This window comes from Solea solea, chromosome 8 (assembly GCF_958295425.1).
Source record: "Solea solea chromosome 8, fSolSol10.1, whole genome shotgun sequence".
Classification (NCBI taxonomy): Eukaryota; Metazoa; Chordata; class Actinopteri; order Pleuronectiformes; family Soleidae; genus Solea; species Solea solea.
The window spans coordinates 28,079,432-28,097,154 of NC_081141.1; the positions used below are offsets into that span (position 1 = coordinate 28,079,432).

The following is a 17,723-nucleotide window of genomic DNA, read 5'->3' on the forward strand; positions in this document are numbered from 1 at the left end:
TTTGACTTTATCTTTAAGCTGATTTTTACTTCCATACAACTGTTATTACAGTAGGATGAAGCAGAAGAAAAACAGGAGCTTCTCAATGCAATCATTTCTGTTTTCTACTTAAAAAGGTTTTTCTGAATCACGGCGTTGTTTGAGAAATGTCTTTATTCACATTACAGCACAGCGTCATGAAGGTCTGCTCCAAAATAATCGTGTTTAATTGAGTTTAGCACAAAGAAATGTTGTGTTCTCCCTTCTATAGACCAGAATTCTTAATTGAATCAAACACAAGTCTTTATTAAACTGAAACTGAGTCAAATGAAGCAGGGGAGTATATACAGTATATAAAGTATATAGATACAGTTTATGTATAAACTAAAAAGGGTTGGGTAAAACAGGTGCAACAACAACAGTTTGTACTGATTTTACAGCGCATGCGGTGGATCAGCGGTGGAGCGAGGCATCTTTGTGAATGGCTCATTAAGACTATTAAAGCTCTATATGTTATTTATAATACAGACCATTTACCATGTAAAGTTGTACAGTGATACATTCTTGAGATGATACGTGAGACATTTGCAGATGTTCACACCACTTACAACCCTTCCTCCTCCCCCTCCTCCCCCTCCTCCTCCTCCTCCTCCTGCGTCTGCACTCTGCCCGTCCTCTGACCTTTACACGAGTAAAGTCTCAGGTAGGATCCAGATCAGTCCTCGCCACTCATCGTCCATCTGTTTAACAGAGGACGGGGCTTGTCCTCGGAGATAAGGTGAAGTTCAGACGTGTGTGAATGGTTTCTCTATTTACCAGAGAACAAGGGGTCTCTGAGGGAGAGGGGGAGAGAGGGAGAGAGGGAGAGAGGGAGAGGTCAGCGAGTGTTTGATGTTTGCGTTCTACACATAGCTGTGGTGAAAAACACCACCAGTCTTCTGCGAGACTCCCTGACTTTACGCCAAAGTCGGGGATTAAAGTGCAGCTCCTTCACGCGCAGGTCCGCTCACAGCTCCTTCGTCTCCGTCCCTCGTCTTCAGCTTTTGTCCCGGGTTACAGCCGCGTCAGCGTTCCCGTCCCAGTGGCACAGTATCCGGAGCTTTTTGTTGTTTTTTTGTTGGACAGGAGCCCTGTGTCTGTACGAGGAGGTGGAATGTGTCTTTGTGGAAAGCTCTCAGAGAAAGCAATAAAATGGAGAGAAAAATATACGAGGCCCCAAGTGAGTGAAATGAAAGTGCTCCATCTTAGCGAGGGGAAGGAGGCCTACGGGTTCTGTTTATAATTGACCTTGCAGCACACACACACACACACACAGAGTCTCTAAATAACAGTGAGACAGGCCTTACCTCGACTACACATCAACCGGCTCTTGAACTTGCCGTCTTATAGAAAGGGACCGAGAAGAATCCAGGTAGTAAAATATTCAGGAGGCGACCCGGAGGTAAAGTCCACGCGTGGTATTTTTGTTTTTGAAAAATATCGTAGATATTGTTGCTGTCAGCAGGTGTAAATTGAAGCCGCTGGCCTTTTCTTTCCGTGAGGTAACGTTTGGACATCTTTGCTTCATCCACTCTTTTGAGTTTTCTGAGTTGGGATGTAAATTCCAACTTTATTATTATTTAAACAAACAAAAAAAATAAATAAATAAAATACACAAGAATCTTTTTGTTGTTTAAATAAACCAGAAAACAAAACATCGATGTTCTGTCAGTGTCAGCTCGACTACAACAACAACAACAACAGCTACAGGCAATAGAAAAAGGATCAATAGCAACAGATACATGAAGACGTATGAGAAGAAGATAAAGATGACACCTTGGTGTCTGGAATATAGATTTGTGTCAATGTTTTTAAGAAGCAAAGAACACTTAAATATCGATGTAATTATTCAAAAATATTGTATTTTATTGTTTGAAAATACACTATTCTTTGCGATTCTCACCATGGGCGGGGCTTAGGAGGCTGCCTGCTGATTGGCTCTTTCATATCTGCTCCTGGTCTCTGTCTTCTGTCTCTACCTCCCCTCCCTCTTGTCCTTTCTGTCACCCAACCTCTCCTCTGTTTCACCACAACCTGTCTAGGCAGATGGCCGCTCGTCTTTGAGTCAGAAGCTAAAAACGTCTTTATAATTCAACTAAATCTTACGTCCGTCATCAATAATCACAATAATCACAATAATTACACTTTCGTGTTTGATTGTGGATATTTGATGATACATTTCGATTGAACTGCGTTCAGAGTAAAGATTTGGAGCTGAGGACTGAAGCCTGTGTTACTGTTTTAAATAAATAATTGAATCATTCAGTTCTGTGCACGTGAATCCCCTGCAGTGTGTGTGTGTGTGTGTGTGTGTGCTCTGTGTTTTCCTGCCATGGGCGTGCAGTTCTTGGCAGGAAGGCAGGCAGAACACGGCGTTACACCCCCACATGTGGATTCTCTATTGAATTGATCATATTGTTTGTATTTGCCTGCGCTCGTAGAATCCAGAGGAGGGGGAAATTCATATTCTGAGAGTTATGGTTCAGTGGTTACACGCCACAAAAGTTTGTTGTTGCATGTGCGTGTGCGTGTGTGTGTGTGTGTGTGTCACTTGTGAGTTTGCAATTGAATCAATTCCCTTTGAAAGTGTGACAGCTGGACAGCTGATAATTACACGCAAAGCACCGGGGGATTCAACGCAGACTTGGAACTGAACCACGACCCTGATGGGGGTTTTTATTGAAGGTGACTCAGTAACTTTGTGAAAAAAAATTGGATTTTTTTACTCCAGAGGAGTGAGAAAATGAGTCTGAAACGTATAAAAACTGACATATTACGCGTTCAAATGACACCGTATGACTATAGAAGTGATTTCTTGTCATAATGTTCCTGGGAAAATGGCTCTAATTGGTTTGTACATCAGGTTTTTTTTCCCTCCTCTGGACAACACACTGCTGCATATGTGTGTATAATGAGTCTGGGCCGTTGTGAATATGTGCATGATCACGTTTTTGACTTCATCGCCATTCAGAGGAGCTTAGCGTGATTAGAGAAGTGTGATCCTCTGAAGAGTTAATGATGAGAGACGCAGCCGACTCCACAGAGGCCAATCACGCAGCAGCCGCTGACGGCACGCCGCGGATTATCATGTGTGTGTGAGTGACTGTGTGAGTGAGTGTTCACCACATGCGGGAACATGTATGATGGGATTTCACGTCTCACATGATCTACTTTATGTTTGATATGAAGGCGTGAGCAAAAAAAACAGAGACATTTGTGACAGTGGTAGATTATAGACAGCAGCATTTGCTGGTTACATACTTGTAATTGTATAGTTTTCCAGTGTGACGACCTAATTATTAGACGTGTCTTTGACCACAAGGTGGCAGCAGCATTGGTCGTTGGAGTGCGTGGGTTCCTTGAATGCATCTCATAGCTTTCCCTGTAACTTCTGTTCCTGTAAACGTTGTTACTCTGCAAAATAATAAACAAAAACATTTTCTTTTTCCACTTCCAGCCATGATATATGGTACCATACAACACATTATGTGACATAAGATATAGGATATTATATAGTATGTCATTATATGATACCCCATGGTATATAATACGACACGATATACAACATACAGTATATAATATATGCCATGATTTATGATATTGTAACAATATTTGTCATAACATATCTTATGATATATGATATATATCATAAGATATGATTTATATGATATATATCGTAAGATATTACACCGTAAGACATGTAACATGTAATATAAAATGATAATTTATGATATGATGTTTTATATTTCATGTATAATATGAATTATGTGATGATATGATATAGGAAAATAGACAAATATACATTTTCTTTACATTGAATTTGAAATGATGTTAGGACATGATATGATATAGGAAGTAGATATAAATGTACATTCCATGTTATTGAGCTGTTTTATGATGAGGATATGACATGTTATATAACACATGATATATATCATACGGCTCATAACGATATGACACGACAAGATATTCTACACGACACGTGAAACAATAAGATTGTAACACAGTATTTTGTCATAATATGATGTATGTGTATATTATACATGATGAGATATGAGACAATAAGACCCGACATGACACGATACAATGTATGATATAATGTGATCATTTATGACATGAAATATGTCACGATAATATACATTTAAAAGATTTTTATTCTTCTGTCAAAACACAAGATCTAGTTAAAGGGACAGTGACGCTGATATGACACAGCTCTGTCTCCTATAAATTCAAAGCAGAATCCCATAATCACAAAGCAAAGAAGTCGCTTCATGATGTCGGTGTCAGACACAGAATTTGGGGACAGGAGGAGCCTCTCCGTACCTCGGGGTCTAGTTCGGGGCGACGGGGCTCGGTGCAGGAAGCCGGCGGCAGTTTCCCTTTTCCCTCGCACTCCGGGGAACTGAGTGACAGGCTTAATGACGCCGCCGGGGCCGCGCCACGTCTCCGACTCATTTTCCAGTTGTGATTGAAGTTCGCGGTGGGCAGAATTTCATCAGCGCTGGGAAGACAAAGGGGAGCTGTTCGGCGTTGTCCCGGGTACGAGTGAGACGCCGGTGTGTTTGCACATGTTCACCCCGCAGCTCTGAACACAGGGATCACTTTACTGGAATCTCCAAACTCAACTCCCCGAGATGATGAGCTGAGTGTGGACTCGTCTCCTGCGTGTGCTCGGCTTGTTTATTGCAGACCGATGCAGTATTGTATTGAGCGTCTACTCCACACACACACACACACACACACACACACACACAGGGAGAGGATGATGTTGACACTGAATAGAAGAGACTGCACCAACAGGGTTTTATGTCTGGGTCAGTGGGTCATTAAACCTGCGCTGCAGGAAAAGAAACCAAATATAAAAGCACTGTCAGAGCTTAACTGACAGGTGAGACCTGGGTCATCATGGTACAGTACAGTACAGTACAGTACAGTACAGTACAGTACATTTACGGTGCATCCACACCAGCTCCTTCTTAATCCAACTCTACTTCTTTAGCTCTTCAAAGTCCGGTTCGTTTGTGGAGAAGCAAACTCTGGTCCGCCTAAAACACAGGTCTCGGTCCGCTTCAGGTGAACCTAACGCAGGAAGCGGACTACAGCGCAGGGCGACGACAACAGTGAACAGACTCCAATTGCGATTAACCTCATATCTCGTTTATTTTACGCGCTTTTATTAAGGAATCCGATAACGTCAAGGTTCCGGTTCCGGTTCTACGATGTGTTGCTCGATCTCCGTGGATTTAAAGTTTGCAGTCAAAGCTCGAAAATCATTTTTTATTTTTAAGAAGCTTCTCCTGCCAACATGGCCGTGAAAGCAAACTGAGTCATGTGACGTCTAGATCTGTCCCTGCTCAGTGTCGGGAGATATTTACACCTGTATGAAGTAAACATTTAAAGGCGTGTACAATACAAAATAACATATGATGTGACACGACACGACAAGATATGATGACGTAACATTGTGTTATGAGATCTCATGATATATGATACAGTATTTAATGTATGATATAATATCTTATGACATGATATAGGAAATAGATATAAATATAATATATTATAATATATATATTGTAATATATTATATTATAATATATATATATTATAATATATTATGTAATATAATATATTATAAGACATAATAATAAGGGCTTATTATATATGATGAGATATAGATACAGTCAGACTGAATAAGCAGGTTAAGCAACTAAATAAAAATTATATAAGTCGAGGATTGTTGTTTTCTTTGTCTTTTCTTATTCACTCGTTCACATTTGACCTTTTATCTATAATCCAACATTTTTCCGGCCTAATTTAAGCGCTAAAAATAAAAGACACTTTTGTGTGATTGATGCAGGCTGACGGAAACCTGTGTGCCGTGTGTGCAGCAGGTTGTCGCTCAGGTCTGGTTCCAGTCCACCTCACGTTAGTCCTGATCCAGTTGTTCCTGCAGATGGACGATGAGTCATGTAATGGATTTGTTTGTGTTGGCTCAGCTCAGCCTGTGAATCCACCGCTCTTCTCTTTACCCTTTTATTTGATGTTTTCCTCACCGTTGTTAGGCAGAAGTCCGCAGTCCGTGTTTTGGCTGCGAAGGCCACATCTTGTCACTTCACGGCAGCGCAGAAGTGGCCTGTGATTGCTCTGTCACCCCAGAATGAAGAGGCCAATTTAAACACAGACACTTTGAAGCCACAGCGCAGTGTTTTCTTTTCCTTTCTGCACATTTGGTGCTCATGTGTCGTGTCTGCTCCCCACACCTGGAGCCCCTTCATCTTGTCCTCAGTGTGGCAGCTTTCCCTCCTCCTCCTCCTCCTCCTCCGCTGGAAAATCCCTCTGTCTTACATTTGCACGACCTCAAAAAACAACAACAACATGCGATTCCAGACAAAATCATCTGCATTTCAAATTGGAACACAGTCCCTGCAGAGTGTTTTGGTAAACATTTTCCCCCCTTCTCTTTCCAGCTCCTCCTCATGCATCATTGTCCATGAGGATGTGTTGCTCCCTTCCCCTCAGACTTAAGGAGCAGAGAGGTTTGTGTGTGTGTGTGTGTGTGTGTTTGTGAGTGTGTTGCAGCAGCAGAGATCAGCTCTAAGCAAATCTCAGCACATCTCAGGTGACTCAGCCAAGATGTCGACTTAATTTGTGGCTGAAGGGCTGTAAGGGAAGCCAATCGCCTTTTCCCACTCTGGCTTGTGCTCTGCCACAGGCGAGGAGATACAATCAGGGCCCCCGCTAGCAACTATTTACCCTCCCTGTCAATCAGAATCATGCGGCGCACGCTCACAGCTGGAGGCATCGCAGGCAGGTGGCGTCGCGTCTCCCGGGAAAAGACGCCTTAATAATCGACACCCGATAATAACGCTGCAGCTCGTCACATCCGTGAATCTCTCATGTGCCATCACTTTGTATCTCTGTCTGTGTTCAATATCACACCCGTCACACTGTGGCATCCTGGGAAATTTGGGACTAAAGGAGAATTGTGTTGGATGACGATTGAGCTGTTTCGGTAAATTCTCCAAATAACGTTTTCAGAACTTTCTGATGTGAGTCGACAACGATCTACTGTACTAAACCTAACATCGCTGATGTTTTCTCTGGGGTTTGGTGAAAATCTGTCGTTTTCAGTGATTCAAACTTAGGTTTCCTGTCGAACGGTGAGATGAAGCTGTAAAAGTATCGTAGCGCGAGTACAGAATTTGTGAAGGCCGAAGATTATTGTTTTTATTTTGCAGCAGGTACAAAAAAACGGTTCATTTCCAGAAACAGAGTTTAGAAGAGCAGCAACGAGATGCATTCAATGACTCCAGTAACTGACGACGTCCACAAACACACAGTCCAATGTGTGTGTGGGCCCTATGTTTATAAATGTGTACGTGAATAGTACTTCTATATATTCTTATAACGCGTAAACATTACCCTTTAATATAGCCACGGATATCGTAATCCCACATTTTCGGGATGTATCAGTTACTGCACGTGATTTTTGAGCAAACATCCTGCTAATCTGAGGCGTCTTCTGTATCGTTCTGGAACATTTTGTGGACATAAGGAAACTAATAAGTATTCTGGATGTGATTTTCTTGTATTCACACACACACAGATGCCCCAGGAGGTCGATGTGTGCAACTCGAACGTTCCTGGGATTTGGTTTCCAGCTCCACCATCCTCGCAGTCTTAAATCTCTGTAGCAGTGTGAGGCAGCGTGCATGTGTGTGTGTGTGCACACATGTGTTTCTGAGCATGTGCTTGTATGTGCGTCAGGTGTTTATGGACGTGATAATGCAGCCCAGCCAGAAGAATCCTCTTTATCGGCCTCACCAGTTGTGAGTTCCTCTGGAGCGTCGTGCAGGAGCCTCCCCGTCTGCAGGGCCACCGCTGAGGCACCGAGGTGACCTCCTGCTTCTGGCTGCTCAGGCCACAGCGCACACACTCAGCAGGCCTGTAATTACATTTAGGGAATAAAAGCACAGAGGGAAGGAGGGATTTAAAATGTGTGAGAGGTGTAACCAGGTCCTTTCACTCTCTCAGCTGCGCGTCAGCGTCGCTTTATTCACCGTCCAGAGTCAGTGGTGAGGGAAGGTTTTTAAACGTTGTTCACGTTAGAGGTTTTAGAGGTTTTTGGGGGGAAGTTTTCTCGCTGCACCTGGTGTGAGATGCATTACAGCGCAGGGTGCTTTCATTTGTCAGCGCGACCTTTTGAACGGAGACAGCGGTGCGGAGCATTTTCATACTTTACAAACTTACAGTGTTCCCCCTCTCGGAGGCGGCGGTGACATTTGGTTTCCTCGTTGGAGAAGCTAACAAGCACGCTTTCTTAAATGGCTTTAAAGTTTCACACAGAACATGTGATCAGTCACATGTTGGTGAATCCACGGAAATGTTAGTTTCTCTGTGACTCATGAAAGAAAATGAAGAGTGACGGATTCCATGGTGGTATCTTTGACTAGAAACACGGCTGCTTTTACCTAGAATTGCACTTCACAGTCGATCAGTCGTTCACTGTGACGTGGTCTAACCCGTGCAGTAAAGACTGATAGACAGAATAGAAACGCTGCGAGTCTGGACTTTGGCTCGTCACTCTTCATTTCATTCATTGTGTCAGACAGAAAGTGTGGCCAGCTCATATTGATCCTCGTTCTCAGACCTTAACCTCCTCCTCTCCTCCTCTCCTCTCTCCTCTCCTCCGTCCTCATTTTCTCCAGCTGTGTGGGCAGACAGAGACAGAAATGCCCTTGAATGACCCCTCGAATCCTCGCGTCCTTGAGTCGACGCCCCCTCGTTTTACCCCTGAATCCTCTCTCTAATGCAAGTGGGAGCCTGCTAGCTACGCTATATATGGCACTTTGTCCTCAGACGGAGCAGCAGAGGCCATGACAGCGGCTCATTATCATTAGACGGATGGAATTTTGAAGGGATGCTGTGTTAGAGGTTCATGTGCATCTATTTTAATTTTTATGTGCATGTACGAAGAGTTCTTCTTCGTCTAATAATATCCGGTTGGAAATTCACGGTTCAAAGTCCTTCATCACGGTTCTTGTCGTCCTTCATCACAGTTCAAAGCTCTTAAAGTAGAGTTTTAAGGTTTTGTCTTTATACACACGTCCATGGATCTATCCGGTAGAGTCTCTGATGTGCTTTTATTTGCAAAAACAAATAGAAATAGAAATCCTGGCTCTTTTGTAGATCGAAGACAGCGTGTACCTGGTGGATTCGAGGCAGTCTCCACTGCCCCCTACTGTCTGTTAGTAGGAAAACCAGCCTTTCAACCGACCCCGGAGTACGTCAGAATCAGGTGTCGCGAGAAACATGAATTGCTTCAAAATCAGAGCAATGGTAGCGTTTGTTTTCAACGCAGAGAAAAGCGTTGTTGGAGGAAGCGACGAAGAGGATATGACCGAGCGCAGGGGTAAATGGCAAGAATTGAAAAACATGAAATAGGATGCTGACCGGCATGGACCGTCTCTAATGGTGCGTTCCAGTCGTGGTCGGAAGTCAGAATCTCCGGAAACTACAAGGGCGTTTGTTGTTGTAGAGAAATGAAAAATGGGCCGACACACAGTTCACACTGGTCTGCTTCTTGGGTGTGTTTTGAATTGTTAATTAACCTGCAAGAGCAGAAGTAGGACGAAGCAACAACGACAGAGACATTTATTTATTATAGAAAAGTGATGGAAACTTGAAATGTCAAAGGTTATCTCCACTCGCTTAGGAACTCATTGTGCACTTTGGGAACTCTTATTTACCATAATTCCAATTCCAAGATGGTATTTAAATTCAATTTCTTGCTTCACCGTTTGCGATAAATTCGCGATCTGCGTTTTTTTCTAATCTCTGGAACAGAGTCATCACAGAGGTGATGTCAGTCCCAGTTCTCTCCAATGTTAATGGCAAAATCCAGAGTTACAGACGTTCTAGATAGAGTTCCTATTGTGTGTTGGTATCTGAAAGTAGACCTTGAATGTCTGTAACTCTGGATTTTTCCGTAGCTACAGACAGAAACTCCCCCTCCGCTCTGACCTCAGATTGAAGCTTGTGCAGAGGGAAGCGTCAGAGCTCGGTGTTTACCTCCCGGACGGAATGACTTTCAGACACCACTGTGATTTCCCCCCTTCTGTCACCACAAGGTCTCTCTGGGATTGATTCAGCGGTGCCGTGGAGATTTGACTTCGGCACAGAAATAAGCAGCAGCAGCAGCAGCGGCGGCCCCTTCAAGGCTTCTGCTCTGATTTAGAGTACATTAAGATTCATCCACGGCGGCGCCCCCCGTGTGTGTGTGTGCCACTTCTTCAATTTCCTGCTCAACCAGACTTTACGCTCATATGTTTATATCAGCAGGCAGCAGCAGCAGCGGCTGCTCTGCCCGTTTTCCCATTTGAACAATGCTGACATCCTGTCACAGGGGACAAACACGAGGAGGCGGAGGCTGGAGAGGTTCAGCCGAGGCGTTCAGTTACCGGCGTGCGGGCCCTCCCCTCCCCTCGCCTCCACTCGCTGTTTCAGCCACGTCTGTTTTGTCAGAGAAAGAGAAGCCACTTGAAGGCTACACTCAAGTTTTTCCACCACTGCCAATCGAGAATGTCGGATCCAATTTTCCTCCGCGCCTCTTGTGTTTCTTCCCACTCGGCGGCCTGAGCGATGGATATTCCTCAAATAAACACACAAGATCATTCTAGAACATAGGTGTCCTGCTGTCAGTGCATAAATACACACACACACACACATATGTATATATATATATATATATATATATGCTCAATTATTCAATAACAATATACTGTATTTTCTGTATAATTTTGTTTAATGTTAATATATCACTGGTCCAATATTTAGTAAAGTAATGTTTAACATTACATAATAATGTTAGATGTGTTTATCATTTTTTGTCACTTAATTTTAGTGTCTTTAACTCTCACTGAAGAGCAAAAATATCAGTCTTTATATTATATACTTTATATATTATCGATATCAACTGATTTTCCAAAATTTGTATCCTTTAATGTTTTTGGTCACATCGTCTGCATATACAGCGATTGTTATTATTTTAAGATACAATATTTTCCTATTTCTATCAAGTTAATAATGTATATTTACTGTTTTATTGTGATGTTGTCACACTAACATTTCCTCTGGAAAAAACACGTTCTCAAACTGTGGCACGTGTACCGTCAGTGGTACGCAAGCTTTCTCTGGTGGTACTGGTATAAATCTGCCATTTAACGATGTTAATCAGAGACATCAATATTTTCCCCAGTGGTTGTTGGTATAAAAAGTTTAAGAACTACTGTTTTAAGTTAAAAGTACACACAAGTTTTACTCATATCTCAGTATAAATGCAAGAAGCATCTCGCTTGTCCATCAGGTGACGTATGGTGAGGTCACAGTGTTACACGATGCGGATTATTCGCCCGGTGAGTTAAAAAAGTCCAACTTTGGCTTTTTTATTATCTTTAGTTTATTACTATGTTGTCACACAAGCATTTCCCGTGACGCTGGACTGATAAATGATCGTATTATCTTATAGCAATAAGCGTTGCAGAAAAAACAGATATATTATTGTACTTTGTGCCTCTCTGTGTAAACTCATATGAGTGACTTCTGAGTCTGTGTCGTCTCCTCCGGCACCAGCTCATTTCACAGTCTCCTCACATCGCACACAAAAATAGTTATTTTTCCCCCTAAAAACACACAGTATGTGTGTGTGTGTGAGCACTGAGGCTCTTCTGTGTGTTTTCTGCTCTTCAGGCCTGTTTCATGTGTCCACACACACACACACACACACACATGCTTACATGTCTGTCAGACAGACAGATGTCACGAGTTCCCTGACCCGCAGCTTTGACCTTTGGTGACAATCACTCCTCTGTGAACGTGCCCTGTGAAAACTGAAGGAATTATCAAGCTACAACACACACACACACACACACACACAAGTGTCTCCAGTGGTTTCTCAGAATTGATAATCCATCAGATTAGCTCAGATTATTCATGAAGGAAGTTGGTTTCCAGGTGTAGCTTCTGTGCTTTTTTCAGACAGTGGAGACGTAATGTATGGACTCTATTTAGCAGGCAGGACGACAGAAAAATCAGGTTCTCAAACTGTGGTACGTGTGCCACCAGTGGTACGCGAGCTTCCTCTGGTGGTACTTACTGAAATACTGTTCTACTGTATATACAGCGATAAATCTGCCTCCTGTGACTTTACTCACTCTGTATGTTAACGTTGGTGATAATGGTGAGAGGTCAATCATGATGTGTCCTCACTAAGATATAAAAACAAGTGTGTTTGTGTGAGAGAGAGACTGAGGGAATAGAGTACACACACACACACCTGAATATTTTATTACACGCATCCTCGTCCCCGCCCCCCTGGCGTCCACACTGACATCACCAGCCTGTCTTGTCTCTGCACTCCCATCCTTTTCCATCTCATTTACACACACACACACACACACACAGACGCGTGTTTTTTCACACACACGTGAACACGCACCTTCACCGTCCTCTGAGTTTATCACAGTTGAGCTGTTTCCCCTTGTCTCTTCTTCCTCTTCTTCTTCATCAGAACGCTTCCCCGCAGGTGAAGTCAGATCTGAGGACTCGCTCTCGTCCTGGGGACGTCTCCACTGTTTCTCCTCTCTCATCCTTCAAACACAATCTCTCGCGTTGGCTTTTATCTGCACCCCCACACCCTCTCCCCCCCCCCCCCCCCCCCCCCCCCGCTCACCCTTCACTCCCTCCCTCCCTCCCTCCAGTGTGAGCTGTGTTTCCTGCCGGCAGCCTCGGCCCTGCTCGTTACAGGGAAACGCGAGTGCACCGTCCTCCTCACCTTCTCTCTGCACTTCCTTTTAATTAGACAGCTGTTTGTGTGTGTGTGTGTGTGTGTGTGTGTGTGTGTGTGTGTGTGTGTGTGTGCAGTTAGGGGCCCCCGAGTGACTTCAGATGTGTGTTATCTTTTTTGAAGTGATTGATATCACAGCGGTTCATTTCAGTCTCTGAAGTTCAGCTCAACAAGAGGAAGCTGCAGACTGGAAAGAAAAGAGAAAACCAGCGTCTGGACACACTGGTTTCACGTGTGTCTCAGTATAAATGCAATGCATGTCTCTTCATCTGGTAACCACCTCACTGTCCAACCCGGTTCCTTTGACAAGCTTTAAACCTGGCAGGTGACGTAGTATGAGGTCACAGTGTTACGTGGCGCGGATTTTTTCATGTCACAAGTTTACATCATTCACTCGAGTTGAAAAACTCCAACTTTGGCTAAAACTGTGCTTCATACAATGAAGGGACGTCAGCACTTTCCAGGACCAATTCCCTCAAATTCAAGGACTAGAATGTGCAGACATGGCTTAAAGATGGGAGGACAACTTGTAAGAGCTTGTCTTCGTCCATGATGACGTCCACTTTTATTGTCCTTTTTGGGATCTTGGTCAAAGTTTTAAAGTCTTTGTAAATTTGTCTTTGGCTAGACAAAGATCTTGGAATTTTCATTTCCCAGGCATGACGTCGTCATTTGCTTTCTTTGCTTAGCTTTACAAACAAACACGGGAGACAACTTCACTTGTTTTTTGCACAAAAATTCAAGCACTTTTAATGACCCATTTCTGTTCAGGGCGATTTTTAAAAACTTTCAAGGGCCTTGAATTTTGTTTTCAAACTTGTGGAACTGTGGAAAACCCTGAAACATTCACGTTCACTGTGACCGCAGCATTATTAAAGGCACCAGTGTGTGCAGTTGCTGATTGTAAGTCTTGGTTTTATTAGATCTCGTGTCGCCGGGTGACATTCCCGCATCTGCACGCAGGAAGTGATTTATTTTATGTCAAGACAGACACAAGAAACAGCAACACTGGGCTGGAGTTTGACTGAAAAACGCAAAGAACGGCAACACACAAGCAAGTTCTGCTGCTCAAAAAAACTAACATAATGCTACAATGCTAATGCTAACAACAACAAGTCACGCACTGTACCTTTAAGGCGTTCGCCACACAGAAATAGAGCTCTCTGAATCAGAATACTTTATTTATCCCTGTGAGGAAATTCAGAATTAAAACAACCCTCAGGAAAGAAAATATTAAGACACAATATTAGCAGCAGATAAAATATAATAAATATGTATATACATTAACATCAAATATAGATGTGACAAAGGCATGTGCTCATTAAGAGCTGTGACCTTTATGAAGTCCTGTGGCTATAAATACAGCTTAGCAATAAATAGAACTAAATGTGAATGTAAAGTATGTACAGAGAAAGCAGTGAAAGTGATTCGAAACAGACGCTACTTAAAATGTCGTTTTTACTCCATGTATGTAATTAAGAGGACAATTATGTAGCAAAGCAGCAGATATTGAAGTACTTTTTCCCATGAACACAACTAATGTTTCAATAAATGACTTCATATACACAAAACCCCCTTAAAATGACTCTAAACACTGTCGTGCATATGCCAGGCCAGTATGTGGCGCTGTAACACCACCACCACATAAATATCACCAACAAAGTGAGGAAAAGACTTGGAGCATGCGTGTTCAAACATATTTATTTTTAAAAGTTAAGAACTAGCGCTTTAAGTCGGTGAAGAACGTAAGCGTCCAGTGAAGGAGAACAAACATGGAGGGACGTTCATACACTCGCCTGTGCCTCTGTTTGCTTTCTCTTCTGTCCACACGGAGGAAGGTTGCGCACATGCCGGCGGTTATTAATAGTGCTCATCGCTCCTTCAAGGCCATAAGTCAACCATTTACTCTGCATCTCCATGACAACCGGGGGGGCCTGTCCCATAAGCTGTGCCACTGTGTGACGTTGTAGCCTCGCTTGTTTGAAGTACGGCGGTGTTCTTTTACGCGGCTGCGAGGCACAACCACACAGAAGTGAAGTGGTGAAAGCGCTGGGCAGCACGTTTCTGTTTTTAGGGCAAGAAATAAAAACACACACCAGGCGCTCAGAGTCACAAAACTCGCCCCGACAACCACGAGCTGCTCTGCTGCATGACATGAGGGGCTAATTATGCTAAGTACAATACATTACCTCTAGCATGTGCTATGAAAGCAGCCGTTTCTCTAATGTGCTGCAGAATATAAACATACTTTATTGGCAGAGGAGGAGGAGGAGGAGGATGGAGGAGAATCACAAAAAAAAAACACCCAAGATGCTTCCATGCACAGTTAAAGCTGCACTGCGTAAGTTTTAAGTATAAACCAACGTCCGCTACAAAAAATGCCTGGTTTTCGTAGTATTAGTAACTAATAAATATACTAATATTTATTAGTATATTAATAAACTAATAAATATTAGTTTATTATATGACTAATAAACATGTATTTATTAGTCATATTTATTCTATGTTAGTCGGGCTAACATGTTAACGTGTCTTAAAAGTCTGGTTTTCGTAGTACGAACATGTTCACGTGTATTTATTAGTTGGGCTAACATATTTGTATCTTAAAAGTCTGGTTTTCGTAGTATGAACATGTTCACGTGTATTTATTCGTCGGACTAACATGTTTACATGTCTTAAAAGTCTGGTTTTCGTAGTATGAACATGTTCACGTGTATTTATTCGTCGGACTAACATGTTTACATGTCTTAAAAGTCTGGTTTTCGTAGTACGAACATGTTCACGTGTATTTATTAGTTGGGCTAACATATTTGTATCTTAAAAGTCTGGTTTTCGTAGTATGAACATGTTCACGTGTATTTATTCGTCGGACTAACATGTTTACGTGTCTTAGAAGTCTGGTTTTCGTAGTACGAACATGTTTACGTGTATTTATCAGTTGGGCTAACATATTTGTATCTTAAAAGTCTGGTTTTCGTAGTATGAACATGTTAACATGTATTTATTCGTCGGACTAACATGTTTATGTGTCTTAAAAGTCTGGTTTTCATAGTACGAACATGTTTACTTGTAAATATTAGTCGGGCTAACATGTTAACGCGTCTTAAAAGTCTGGTTTTCATAGTACGAACATGTTTACTTGTAAATATTAGTCGGCCTAACATGTTAACGCGTCTTAAAAGTCTGGTTTTCGTAATACAAACATGTATTTATTAGTCGGACTAACTTGTGTACATGTGTCTTAAAAGTCTGGTTTTAGTCGAAGTAACGCGTTTAATTGTAAGTCTGGTTTTAGTTGGACTACTATGTTCCTGTTTATTTAAAAATGTTTGGTTTCAGTCGGACTAACACAATAATTAGATTGTAGTTTTGGACTGATTTTCTGTGTCAGGGGAGAGAGAAAAATGGACAAGTGTGGTTGGAGCTGAGCTTCTCTGATTAACATGTCATCGTCACCCTCTCCCTCCTTTTTCACCTCCCTCCTCTCTCTCTCTCTCTCTCTCTCTCTCTGAGGCTGAACAGGTCTACCTTTCATTAGGAGGCTCTCAGTGCAAAAATGTGTTTGCTGATAAGAGCCCGCAGTTTATCAACAGTTTATAAAGGACTGTGTTAGGATTAATGCAATCAGGACACGAGCAGAGAAGTGCTTGGACGCTGTTTACACAATCAAATCTGACTCTTGTCGAGGGATTGAGAGGAGTTAGGGGGAGAGAGGGAGAGAGAGAGAGAGAGAGAGAGAGAGAGCAAGAACAGGCAGGAAAGATAAGTGCAGAAAAAAAGGGAATCAAATTAGACTGAAATTATGTATTATGTATGCAATTATTTCTCCCCCGGACAGACTGTTATTTTTGCGATACATCGAGGGAACCAAAAAATGAGCAGTGGAGGGAGAGAGTGCAGTCAGAAGTGTGTGTGTGTGTGTGTGTGTGTGTGAGAGAGAGACATGGTCCCGGTGTCTGTCCCCGAGCCAAACTCAGTGCATCCATGTGAGCTGGCAAAGCCGGCTCCTCATTATCTGCCCATCTTGGCTTCCATCTGAGGAGGAAAAATGCCGCGTTGCAGTCTCACTTTGGCGGGACACTGATCACAAGAGCAGCTCGTCTCAAGCGGAGACACGATTGCTCTCCCTCACCGGTCCCACTGTCTCGAGGACAGACACGGACGAGGGATCCTCCCGAGTTTCGGCGCGGAAAAGTGGAAGTTTGAGTCGGGGAGATGGAGCGAGGCTTCAGACGGCACATGTAATTGAGCAGCCCCAGATAGACGATCTGCGAACATGAAACAGCAACAGTTGTGACGGAGGGTAATTGCCTCCCTGGGCCCATATAAAGCCTCGTCGACTCTTTAAACTTGAGCAAATTGCTGGAAGTCCTTATGTCAGCAGGTAATTGGTTCCAGGCAACGGCAGCCATGTGAAATGAACGGAGGATAGGTGGAGGCGGAGCGGCCGTGTGCGTTTTGAAAAATAATCTATGAAAGATTCAAAGAAAGCAGTCGTTTTAAGAGTCGATGGAAGCGTTTTGTTGTATTGATTTTTTTTCTCTCCCCTCCAATAGCAGGGTTTTTACTTTACATTCATTCCGAGGGCTCAATATTGCGAAGGTGTCACTGCCAGAGTGAAAATAGCTCCTTTCTCTGTCACCACATGTTTTTAGATTTCATCTTTGTTGTATTTTCGTGGAATAATATCTATGTAAATGTCAGCACAGTGGAGGCTGGTGCCTCCTCTGAGATGAAAAGCAAGGATCACCGTTGGCCTTGTTTCGCAACACAACTTCAGCACCAGACCAGGTTTTCCCATAATCACCCCAGGTTGTTCCATAGACAAGGAGGACCAGAACTTTGACCTTCAGGGCTTCTC

The 17,723-nt window shown here is 42.9% G+C and overlaps 1 protein-coding gene across 1 annotated transcript in view; it reads left to right on the forward strand.

Annotated features, from left to right (window-relative positions):
* LOC131463853 (tetratricopeptide repeat protein 28-like) overlaps positions 1-17,723 on the forward strand; it is a 236,221-nt gene that overhangs the window by 174,015 nt on the left and 44,483 nt on the right. The window contains 1 exon segment of the mRNA XM_058635908.1: positions 5,876-5,987. Coding sequence (XP_058491891.1) covers positions 5,876-5,987 — 112 coding nt within the window.